Genomic DNA, 13,590 nt, shown 5'->3' with positions numbered 1-13,590 from the left:
TTAGCAATTGGCTAATTTGGCAATAGACAGGGTGTGCCCTGATGCAATAGGTCATGTGACTTGCATGGAATGTTAATTCATGAATAATATTCCATTTTAACATAACTTGTAAGTAATTAGTAGGAATAAACAAAAACAACATTTTGTTGAAGATATTTCTATAATTTACATTGCTTATATTGTGATTAGTGTAGACTCAAAAAAGCTGACCATTGCATTTATATATTAATATAGTTACGGTACTGAGAATGATGGATTTATTGCATCTACTTATAGATTTGACTCTATATCCTTTTGTTTGTAACACATATGAGGTGGACACTTTTATTTCTAGTACACATTCATGAAACAAAGATATACCATACTACTGATGTTTGTGTTTTAAAATATTTTTACTTGCTAAAAGTTTGTTTTGTTTAACGGCACCACAATGTGACAACAGCACATTGATTTATTATTTGCCGCCGTCTATTGGATGTCAAACATTTGGTAATTTTGTCATATAGCCTTAGAAAGGAAACACGCTACATTTTCCATTTAACTAGTAGCAAGGGATCTTTTATATGCCAAACCTACAACAGGATATCACATACCACAGCATTTAATATTCTAGTTGTAGTGCACTGGCTGGAACGAGATATAGCCCGATCCGATAGACAAACCATGCATCAGACAAGCGAATTACCATTGGACTATGTCTCACCCCTGTTTTTACAAGCAGACATAACTTTTCAAAGACAGGTGTATTCAGAATTACAGTGTTTTGACTTACATGTAGATCCTTTTGTTATGATATAAAATCTCCCAAGATATTCAGTTCTGTTCTCAAGATAAAATCTGACAAATATATTTTGTTATATTTCCCCACTTGTTTATATTCCATTTGCTGTACATTCATTGAATTATTTTTGACACAGTTGTTGTTTTTTATCTTTCAGATCAAACTTCTTTCAACACAGCGAATATTAGCTGTGAGTGTATCACATCAAAGGTTCCTAAAAGCCGTATTATCTTCTACAGTGAACCTATGTTTCTCGGAAATAGTGCCCCTATGATTCGCTGGGATAATTTGCTACCCGTTAGTTGCAGCGTACAATGAGAGAGGAAGAAGTCGAGGTGGCCGTCAAAGTGGTGGTAGTTGGCAATGGGGCCGTGGGGAAGTCCAGCATGATTCAGCGATACTGCAAGGGCATATTTACGAAAGACTATAAGAAGACTATTGGAGTGGATTTTCTGGAAAGGCAGATTGAGTAAGTTTTTGTAAAAAGTGGTCATAAAATTATCCCCTCCCCCCGTCCCTGGGCTCACCTTGTCTAACCTTGTCTAATGCCAAATTAGCCAATTACTAATTTTTATACAAAGTGGCTACAACAGATCTATAAACTTGAAAAAGATTGAGGGGATTGATTAATTGTTCCTCATAGCTTAGATTATGGGGAGTCATTTAAGATATATTAGTTACCTTATTGAGTAATGATATAAAAAAAAATCACATGCTACTTGAGGAGAGCTAAAAAATTTTTAATTCTCCCTGAACTAGTCTCAGGGGAATGATGGGTAGCCAGAATGATAGCTCCCCTTAAACGATGTGATCTACTGTATAACATTTAATATCGTCTGTATGTTGAGATCTCTTTCTAAGTGTGATTTGCATTTGCTTTATAAAACGCAAAAAACACTTTTCATTGTAAATAACGACAAACTATTAATGAATTGATGGATAATGTAATATGACATTAATGACTAGTATTCATGGGATACATTCACATGGAAACATGGCCAGTTATCATCAGTAATCGAGTTGCATTCGTAATCGAAAATTTAACCCCCCATATCAAGGTCAGTATCTGGTGTGTCCACCATTGGCCCGTGAGCATGCGTGAAGACGACGGGGAAAGTATTGGCACAAACGTCTCAAATAAGCCACAGGAATGTTCCTCTATTCCTCCTGCAATGCCTGTGCAAGCTCAGCGCTGCTCGACGTTATGCGGTGGTGGCTGGCGGTGACGTGCACGACATCCTAACTCATCCCACGTGTGTTCAATTGGGTTCATATCCGGTGAAACGGCGGGCCAGTTCATAACGGTGATACCGGCTTGTTGCAGGAATGCCTGGGTAATTCTTGCAGTATGTGGACGGGCATTGTCTTGTTAAAACAGAAGGGGACCTCCTGGTCTTTGGTGACTGTGCAAAAGTGGCTGGAGAACTGGTCTTAGAATAACGTCAACATAACGCTGGGCTGTAAGGGCATCGTGGACAGTGATGAGATCACTCCTGAAATCACAGTTGATTGCCCCCCATACCATCAGACAACCACTGCCAAACCGATCACGTTCCCTCACACATCTGTCAGCGTACAGTTCATGGAGTCTCCTGTACACATTGTGACGTCCTATCATGTTGCTTGCTGTCATCGTCGCAGTTCTTTATCGGTCACGGAGGTGGTGTCATCGAATCTGCCGATCTTGGCGTGGGGTCGTAACGGGACATTGACCAGGTCGAGGTTGATCACAGACACTGCCGGTCTGTTGATGACATTCAACAAGTCGTCCAATAGTTGATGGATGGACTCTGAAGGTCCTAACAACTTGGCTTTGCGAAGTCCCCCCTTGAAACATGCCCAACGCTCGCTCCCTTTGTTCTTCTCTGAGTCGTGGCATTCTTAATGTGACGAGGAATATGACACCGTTACGTGACTTTTATGTGTCCACATACTGGCATTTCACGTGCATTGCATGCAGCATGATTGAGCATGTAGTGAACGCATTTCACACCATTTTGTGTGTTTCTGCTATTGTATGTGTAACGAGAACAAAACCAGGATTAAAACCCAGACAAAAGTACCAATCAATGGCTTCCTCTCATAAATTGTTTTTTTTAAATCCAATAAATATATTTTTCATTAATCACAACAAAATATTGAAAAATATCTGTTTTGCGTTTTCATTGTGTGTCAGTATATATATATATATATATATATATATATATATATATATATATATATATTGGTAATTTTTAGTACAGAAATTGGGAATTTTCATTGCCACTTTCTTTTGAGAAGGGGGCAATGTTCAGACCCACAGAACACCTGGATAAATCTTTGACATGTACATGTACTTGTTGATGATTGAAACTTAGAAACAGAGGAGGTGCATGTTCATCACTGTTCACATCAGATGATTCAAAATGGTGAAATAATCAGATTCCACAGAAAATAAAAACTAATGTTTTATTTTCAGTCAAAAAAACCCCATTAGATTGGTGATTTTATTTTGTAACTCGCCTGTCATAATTTTTGCGAGTGAACCTGTATTAAGTGCATGTACATGTATTTTATGTAACCTTATAATAGTTGGTATAAAATTTTATGTATCTTTGAGGGAAGTTTTGAAAATTGATGAATTTTAAAATGTGATAACTGATACTGGTTTATTTTCAAGGTCAAGGTCATGATGTCTTATAGTATATATATAATATATAGGATTATTTATGTACTACATACATGTACGTTAAAAAAAAAAAAAAGCTAGCAATAATATTGATTTAGATAATTAACACTTTTGGTTGGAAATAACGAGTGTTCACATACATACATAGTTTTACCGGTATACCACAGAAGTGCAGTTATTTGCATTTGGACAAGGCATAAAAACAAAAATAGACTGCAAGACTGTTAGGCAATTACTAACACACTTTGATGTCACTGTCACTTCTGCCTTATAATAGTTTAACTAAAACAATTTGCATTCACACTTACATTTAAGCTGTTTTAGTTAGTTATACCGAAGAGTTTTAGCTATACCGGTTTAGATCATGTTCACTCTTTATATTTTAAATTGTTTTAGTTATGCCAAATTGTATCATAGTCTTTGATGTACCAGTCATAGCATACTGGTTGGGCTAGTAAATAGGTTTATAAAAATCTGAGTCCATGTATGGCAATCAATTCAAATTATAGATTAACCCTTGTGTAGTTTGTAATTAAATTGGGAATCTTTTACTTTTAAATTAAATCCAAAATATTATGAGTTTAATATTTATATTCATCTTTGGAGTGTTATTTTTTTTCCTTTGTTGTCTTCTATTTATTTTTCTTATTAAAATAAACTACATGTACCTACGTACCAAGCCATGAACTGCTAATTAAAAGTGCCAAGTAATTTTGGTGTACGGTATGTTGACGAACAGTTGACTGTACCTGTTCCCATACAAGTAGCTGGCAACAGTGGCATGGCTCAGCCTGTAAACACTTAATTATCATCCTGCCCATCTGCAGGGTGAATCACTGGAGAACTAGCTAACTAGTACACCCCACATACACATCATGTGCTTTTGTTTGAAGTCTTCATGGTGGCGCCCATGTTTGTCTGCATGTTTTTAATTCATTAAGAGTGTGCTAAGCCAAAAGGCTAGACTGGTCGAACAATTCAGCTCCTAAATGTTCAGTGTTCGTGTTAGTTTGTCCTCACATGCTGGTTGATGGTGTGTATACCGCTGGTACAGCAGCTAACTCAGCTCATGGAATGTTTACTTTATATCTTCGTCACTTTGTCTTGCCCAGATATACAGTGTACTCTTTGACATTACAGGCTAATGTGCCATGCAAACTGTTTGATGGTAGTTTAAAAGGTTTTAGACAGCATGATCAGGGGCCGTCCATAAAATGCATTCATCTGTATACCCTGAGGGGGGGGATGGGTGATTTGAGAATTATATACAAAGTGACTAAGGGGGGAGGGTTCGCTGATGCTGCACATACACTGTACACCAAGTTCTTAATTGTATCCAATAAAGTTTCAGTGGGAAAAAAATATGTACTCCCATAAATCATGGGGGGATGTGAGAACATTTGGTTCTTGTTTCATTTTGATTTTCTTTGCTATAGATTTTTAAATGTACATATATATGTAACAAAATTGATATGTTTATTAATTCATTAACTTGTGACCAAGGTCTGTATTTAATTTTTTTGTGCTATTTAAATCATCATATTGGTCTCATCACAATGCAATCATTGTTTTATTATTTAAATCAATTTTGTAAAAAAATAAATTGTAAATAAGCACATGTATTTTGCACATTGGTGTCATACATGAAACACGATGTTATTACAATTTCTGAATTCTGTTGACCAAACCCGATAATGCTTATTATTGGTCAATTCCATGGGGCATCTCTGTTTTTGACCAGAACCTTTTGAGTGCAAATTTTATCAATGACCAGTTAAAACAAATTTTATGTATAATATGCTCAAGATAATAATTACTTAAATTATCTCAAAACACACTGTGTAATATGTGTACATAGGACAACTATACGTGTACAAGTAGTTAATATGAGTATACATACATGTAGTTACGTAGTACAGCTTTGTAATGGTTAACAATGTATTTTTGTCTTCACAACCTGATTGGAAATCCATCTATAGTCAATTTCAAATAACAAAACAGTGAAAAGTCAGTGTATTTTGTTCAGTGGCACCACTAGAGCAAATTGATTTATTAATCTTTGGCTATTGGATGTTAAACATTTAGTGATTTGACATATAGTCTTAGAGAGGAAACCTGTTAGTAGCAAGGGATACTTTATATATGCACCATCCCACAGACAGGATAATACACATAATGGTCTTAGATGTACCAGTCATGGTACACTGGCTGAAATGACAAATAGCCCAATGAGCCCAACAATGGGGATGAATCCTAGACCATCCATACATGGAGCAAGCGATTTACCACTGAGCTGTCCTACCCTAACAAAACAGTGCTATGCACTGATACCCCATAATAAATGCTTTTAAAAAATCAAAATATCTACTCAAATTTGTGCAGCTTTAAGAATCCACCTGTCTAGATAGGACAGAACTTTTAATATTTCCTAAGGTGGTGGTTTATTACAGGTTTGACTAGGTTTAATACACATTTGACTATATTTAACCACCAACAACTAACCAATAACTGACAGACAGCCCTGATAGATGATGTGTGTGACCAGGACTGCATGCTTAAACCTCAATTGGATTTGAGAGTAAGACCGAAAATAATTTGAAATGAATGAATGACTGTACATTGCGACATTATTGATTAGAGCAACTTGCAGCTCAGGGCAGTGTGTTGGTGTTTATAGCTCGTTAGGTAACACCTTCCTCACAAATGCAGACAGTGTTGCCAGGTTTAATTTTGTTTGAACAGATCTCCGGATCACCTGTTTTTAAGTACTTGAACCTTTTGGCAATTCCGTGTCACAGCCAGCTTGGTCATGCTAACCTAATTTTGACATAACTACATGCACACCTCAGACTCTAACGTTGCCAGACATGCTTGTGTATATACTGAACCTGGCAGGAAGGGTGGGATGTAGCCAGCATGGTGAGGCTAACCTAATTTTGACATAACTACATGCACACCTCAGACTCTAACGTTGCCAGACATGCTTGTGTATGTACTGAACCTGGCAGGAAGGGTGGGATGTAGCCAGCATGGTGAGGCTAACCAAATTTTGACATAACTACATGCACACCTCAGACTCTTAACGTTGCCAGACATGCTTGTGTATGTACTGAACCTGGCAGGAATGGTGGGATGTAGCCAGCATGGTGAGGCTAACCTAATTTTGACATAACTACATGCACACCTCAGACTCTAACGTTGCCAGACATGCTTGTGTATATACTGAACCTGGCAGGAAGGGTGGGATGTAGCCAGCATGGTGAGGCTAACCTAATTTTGACATAACTACATGCACACCTCAGACTCTAACGTTGCCAGACATGCTTGTGTATATACTGAACCTGGCAGGAAGGGCGGGATGTAGCCCAGTGGTAAAGCACTCGATGCGTGGTCGGTTTCGGATCAATCCCTGTCGGTGGACCCATTTGGCTATTTCTCCTTTTATCCAATGCACCACGACTGGTATATCAAAGACTGTGGTATGTGCTATCCTGTCTGGGATGGTGCATATAAAAGATCCCTTGCTACTAATGAAAAATGTAGCGGGTTTCCTCTCTAAGACTATATCTTAAAATTACCAAATGTTTGACATCTAATAACCAATAATAAATCAATGTGCTCTAGTGGTGTCGAACAAAACAAACTCTGAATCTGGAAGGCAATATATATATATATGTACATCAAGGCACAGATCGAGGGAGTAGAGTGATGGGTGTACACCCCAGTCCCTCCATCAAGCTTTAAAGTGCATGGAAATCCAGTCATTTACTTACAAACAGAATTATTTCTTTTCATTGGGAAAGATGTAATATGTTAATTAGGTATTTCTGGGGCCTTTATAAATTCTATAATGCAGGTAAGTGTGCTTTGGAATACTGTAGGTGCCCTTTTTTTACTCTGCACCCCTCTGTAAAGCATTCCTGTAGCCAGCCATGACATATACATGTAGTATATGATTTTATCAGATTCATATACATTAATGTTACAGGTATACATACATGTATGTCAGCTACTGCTAGGAACATTTTTTGTTTTCAAAATTTTGATTTGCTACCATTGCTCATTAATTGAAAATGATTATTTAAATTGTATAATGATCTCTTAAGGTACTGGTAGTACTAAACCAAATAACTTTTCGCTGGGTCAAAGTTCGAGGTGCACCCAACTTTTGAAAGAGAAGTTAACACCACAAAATTAAGTCCTGTGATTGGTAATAAATATGAGTGTGTTAGTTGTAGAAACAAATTAGTTTCATTTGGGCGAACATTTGTATGCAATTTATTTCGTCTAGGACCACTGTGTCAAGTAGCTTTGTGCTTGAAGGTAGTACTAAACCAAATAACTTCCGGCTGGGTCAAAGTTCGAGGTGCACCGAACTTTTGATAGAGAACTGAACACCACAAGTCCTGTGATTGGTTATAAATGTGAGTGTGTTGGTTGTAAAAAAAAATTAGTTTCATCTGGGCTAAAAATGTATGCAATTTTATTTCATCTAGTACCACTGTGTCAAGTAGCCTTGTGCTTGGAACATGTATGGGGTACCTGTAAAAAAAAGTACTCAAATTTTGTGCTGAACTAGGGTAGTCATAGACGCTACCCGTTATCTCAGAAATGAGCAGTTTGACACCCACTTTTTTGTGATTCTCTTTAAGAGTGAGGGGTGGTAGTATTTATATCCATGGCGTTTATGTCGATTGATACGTTGCAGGTAGGAGTTTTAGCCACATATGTTAGTATACACCCTGAAACATATGGGGTATCTATAAACAAACAAAAAAAGTACTCAAATTTTGTGCAGAACTAGGGTAGTCATAGATGCTACCCGTTATGTCTGAAATGAGCAGCTTGACCCCTAATTATGTTTTCTGATTCACTTTAAGGGTGAGGGGTTGTAGTATTTATATCTGTGGTGTTTATATTGATTGATATGCTGCAGGTAGGAGTTTTAGTCACATATGTTATGATTGTCATCTGTAGGATTTGATTTGGTATAACAAATCGCAGCACTATACTGAGCAAAATGTTCACTGCATGTGCATGTAGGCCTGCCTTCATTCAGCAGGCTTCGACAAATCCACTAGGCATCAGTCCCGGCTAGTACCTTTTCGGTCTGGGTTAGAAAATATCAATTATATTACTACATCTAGGGCACTAACCAAACCTTCTGTGAGGGCTAGTAACTTTCTCAAACATTTGTTGAACACTGCATTAAGAATGTACATCACTACATGTATATATGTGTATGTTTTTCTACACCTACCAATAAATGCTTCTCAACATGACATTCTTGTGTTGAGGGGTTGGGGCTGGACATTGTAAATGGTGAGTGCAAACACTGCATGTACATGTTTGTACCTACAGGTGCATGTGAACATTTTGACAGCTTTAATTGATAAATTGCAGTTAGAAGATCTTAGAGTATGTAACGACTTTATCAAAATGTGAATTCAACAAATATTAAATATGTACATAAATGTACATACACCTGCTATATATAATTGTGCCTGTTGGCTGTCTGGTTATTAGAACATATTTTATGATATACACAGACATTTATACAGGTTTTCTGTGGGCCCACACATACATGTAGGCCCCTTTCCCAAAAAACCATTTCACTGAGTGTTTATGCCCGAAAGAAATGTTTGGGTATGGTGCTATGGAATTAAATGCAACCATAGTAAATAAGGGTTTTGGGGGACCTCCCGCAGAAAGAAAATGGGTTAAGTTTAAGGTTAGGGTTAAGAAAATTATACAGCAATGATAAGAGCAATTAATTTTGTAAAAAGGTTAACTTAAAAAACAAACAAATCTGCAAACATCTGTGGGTATGGTGCTATACCCATTTTACCCTCTGGCAGAAACCCTAGCTGGTGGGATGAAAATTCCCAATTTCTATGCTAAAATGTTCTTGTAAAAAATCCTGGATAAATCCCTGATACATGTATTGACTAAAAACAACAACTTTACATCAATTCTGGCTAACCGTGTTTTTGTCCAGCATAGGTGTCCGATATTATCGTTCATATGTATGTAATTTTATATGTACATGTAGTTGTATATATGTACTAAAATGTTTACTGGCATGATTCTTCCAGCATATATGCATGGATGCCCATCAGTAGTTTCCTACTTGTGGCTTTCGTTCTGCTTTATTGTAACCACGAACAAACGTCATTATGTTATTCAACCTGGTGTGAAATGGGACGCACTGTTTACCACAGCATGCCTGATTCACTGTAACTCTTGTACATTGTAGGCTGAAACCAGTGTTTGTTACAAATATATATAGATAATTTTACAGACAATAAATGAATATTAACCTGATAAAAGTCCTATTTTCATACACCTACAGCGTGTTTAATGACTTGGTGCTTGAGTCCACTAGTGTATATATTTATATACTATACAGCTATGGGGGACCATGGATGGAAACCTGAATCTCCTAACAACTGTATTGTAGGAATGATAGTAATCATATATGTTATGTCCAGTTCATCTGTTTTATGGGTTTGAACCTGCCAGTAAGACTCGTATTGTTTCCAGCGTTTATACAAATCTGTGATAGATAAAGGATCTTAAGTACGGTACTTAATTTAAGATGTTAACTAGACCATGCCTTATATGTATGTATGTACCGGTGTGTGTGGTGTGTGTGTGTACAATGTAGCTCAGGCAGTTTTTCTATAATTATATTGAACAACAAAAGAAATGTGAATATTTTAATATATATATATACATGTATGAATTTTTAAAATTCATGATAAAATTAATTAATTAATTAACATGTTGATTCAAAATGGGCCTAAAATGTTCACAAGATGTTGTTGCATGTATATACACACAAATCAAAGCTAATATTTCCATTTCTTTTTGTTGTTCAGTATATATTCTCATTTGAAATTCCACCAATAAGGACTTGGCACTTTTTTCATGAAGTGACAGGATGAAGCTCAATGTTGGGGGTCTTGAGTCCATGCAGTGCAGTGATTTTTAAACAGTTCTCCACAACTGCTACATTGTGTGTGTGTGTGTGTGTGTGTGTGTGTGTGTGTATATATATATATATAAATATATATACAGAGAGAGAGAGAGAGAGAGAGAGAGAGAAATTGTGTTTTTGTAAACTGTACACGCAACTTTGATTCCAGTCCGCCATTACTAGATATTCAAATGATGTAAGAATATGTGGCGCGGTGTATTTTTGAATGGGAATGACATCATTTTGGATGTCCTTAACATCAAAATAAAGTTATGCCTAACGTTTTTTGTTTTCTGAACGCTGGACAGCTTTCAGTGTCAAATGGCCACTGAAATGTTTTTATTTGATGACTATGAATGCATACGTCAATCATGGAGTGTCACCCAAGTACGTTTGCTTAAATGTCAATAAACCTAGTGCCAAGACCTCGACTAATTTACATCTAATTTGCAAATTTATCAAATTCTTTAAGTATGTGATCTGAAAAATATCACATACTTTGATTGCACTGAAAATGTAAGATATTATAATATATATATATATATATAACCCCCCCCCCCCCCCCCCCCCCCCCCCCCCCCCCCCCCCCCCCCCCCATCCCTATCCCTGCAAGACAGACTCATTCCATGATGTTGGCCCATGCAAAATAAATCTGTCTTGCATGGGCTATGACGTCATTGAATTTAACATGGAGAGTATTACGACGTTGGTAATATATGATGTCATACCAATGGGAGTTGGTTAGTTTTACGTCAATATTTTGGTATTAAAACCTTCATTATAAAAGCCAGATACCGACTTCAAACCCTGAGTGAGTGCTCAATGGATAGGTGTAAACCACTTGCACCGACCAGTGATCCATAACTGGTTCAACAAAGGCCATGGTTTGTGCTATATCCTGACTGTGGGAAGCGCAAATAAAAGATCCCTTGCTGCTAATCGGAAAGAGTAGTCCATGTAGTGGCGACAGCGGGTTTCCTCTCAAAATCTGTGTGGTCCTTAACCATATGTCTGATGCCATATAACCGTATATAAAATGTGTTGAGTGCGTCGTTAAATAAAAAAAATAAAAATTTCTTTCTTTCTTTCATTATAAAAGTTATCTTGTTAATTGGTAGTGTTAAATTTTATTTAGCACATGAAGCAGGCGCAGCAAATATGATAGTGTTGTTTATTTATGTTAAAACGGTCAAATAAAGAAGTTATGTTTTCGGCCATCTTTGTTTGTTCATGTAAAATAATAGTTTATTTATCAAATGGATGGGAGAAAAAGACTCCCATTATATGCAGTCATGTGGCATAGTCCCGGGTTGAAATTTCCACTACCTCGGGTGTACTTTTTCTATCCCACATGACTACATATGATGAAGTCTATTATTATAAAAGCCTTAAAAAGCCTGTGATATATGCTGTCCTTCAACATGTATTCATGAGGGACAGATAATGGACTCCTCATAACAAGTTGGTTATTCTCTTTATTACCTAACATGACTTAACTGGGGGTTTTATTATGAAAATCCATCTTAATTCTGTCTAAATTCCATCAGCCATTACATCACATAACTATATATGATTATTACATGACATAATGTAAGCGATGTCATCACATAAAGGCATTCTTTTTACAGCCAAATGTTTACAATATGAAATAATATGACTGTGATTTTAACTATTTTCTATATTGTTAGTGTTGCTGCTTATTTTTATGAAAGAACTGAGTCAAAATTTTCCTGTAGATCGTATAACTTATGTATAATATGTCTCATGAACAAATTCATGAAATGAATGAAAGTGAAGTTCAACCAAAGCAAACAACCACACAAATGTCGTCATTTTTAAGCCATCCAATTGGTGGCTGTAGAAGCAAATTGAAAAAATATTACCAAATTTATTTGAGCACATATGAGTAATACAAAATTATAAATGTTCCTTTGCAGCTATTTGATAGGATATTACCTGGAGCTATTGAGACCACGTGACAATGATCATACACATGTACGGAAATGACTTAGATTTTTCACTTATAAGTGAAGTATTAGTCGTTAATACTTTTCAAGTATAAGTGAATGAGGTATCACTTAAAATATACTCTTCAAAAGAAGAAACGCAAAACCACATTGTCGTAACATTTGGAGAATTGATTTAATTATTGAATGGTGTGTCCGATAATTACCAAATGATGCAGGATTGTTCACAATTCACTCTAGTCCATTGTGAGTAAGTGATAGGACACACCACCACGGTCAAGGTCATCTGGAGTCAATACCGGGTGTGGCCTCCGCGTGTGTTGACAACTGCCTGGCACCGCCTGCCCATTGAAGCAACCAGAGTACGGATGACGTCCCGGGGGATGGTGGCCCACTCGGCCTGCAAGGCTGCTGCCAGCTCGGGCAGGGTCTGGGGCTGTGGTTGTCGCTGTCGGAGGTGTCGGTCCAACTCGTCCCATAGATGCTCAATTGGGTTCAAATCCGGTGATATCGATGGCCAAGGAAGGACATTAATGTTGTTGTTCTGTAGGAAAGCCGTTGTGAGACGTGCTGTGTGAGGCCTGGCGTTGTCATGTTGGAACACTGCATTGGCGTTGGCCATAACTGGAACGATGTGTGGCCGGAGGATCTGGTCAATGTAGCCCTGTGCATTCAGGTTGCCCTGCACGTGGACCAGGTCAGTTCTGCCAGTGTGTGAGATGGCTGCCCACACCATGACACTACCCCCGCCGAATCTGTCCACTTCCTGCACGCAGTTTGCCGCATAACGTTCACCACGACACCTATACACGCGACATCTTCCATCATGACGTCGGAGCAGAAATCGGGACTCGTCACTGAACCACACCTGTCTCCATCGCAGTTGAGGCCATTGTCGATGAATCTGGCACCACTGCAGTCGGAGTCGACGGTGTTGTGGTGTTAAGATGACACCTCGAACTGGACGTCTGGCACGAATTCCTACCTCACGTAGGCGGTTCCGTACGGTCTGGTCGGATATCTTGCGCAAACCTGGTATTGCTGCGGCTGTGGAGGTGGCAGTAGTCAATCGTTCCCGAAGGTGGCGTACCCGGATGTAGCGGTCCTGCCCGGGGGTAGTGACCCGTGGTCGACCGGATCTAGGGAGGTCACGTGTTGATCCATGTTGCTGGTAACGGTCCCACAGTCTGGAGAT

The 13,590-nt window shown here is 37.9% G+C and overlaps 1 protein-coding gene across 1 annotated transcript in view; it reads left to right on the top strand.

The window, feature by feature from the left end:
• LOC121374297 (ras-related protein Rab-23-like) overlaps window positions 1-13,590 on the top strand; it is a 45,583-nt gene that overhangs the window by 4,705 nt on the left and 27,288 nt on the right. The window contains exon 2 of the mRNA XM_041501345.1: window positions 939-1,250. Coding sequence (XP_041357279.1) covers window positions 1,096-1,250 — 155 coding nt within the window. The 5' untranslated portion in view covers window positions 939-1,095. The remainder of the gene's footprint in view (window positions 1-938; window positions 1,251-13,590) is intronic.

The sequence above is a fragment of the Gigantopelta aegis genome, chromosome 6 (genome assembly GCF_016097555.1).
Source record: "Gigantopelta aegis isolate Gae_Host chromosome 6, Gae_host_genome, whole genome shotgun sequence".
Classification (NCBI taxonomy): Eukaryota; Metazoa; Mollusca; class Gastropoda; order Neomphalida; family Peltospiridae; genus Gigantopelta; species Gigantopelta aegis.
Note: the sequence above shows the minus strand (reverse complement) of the source record. Positions and strands in the feature narration are given on the sequence as shown.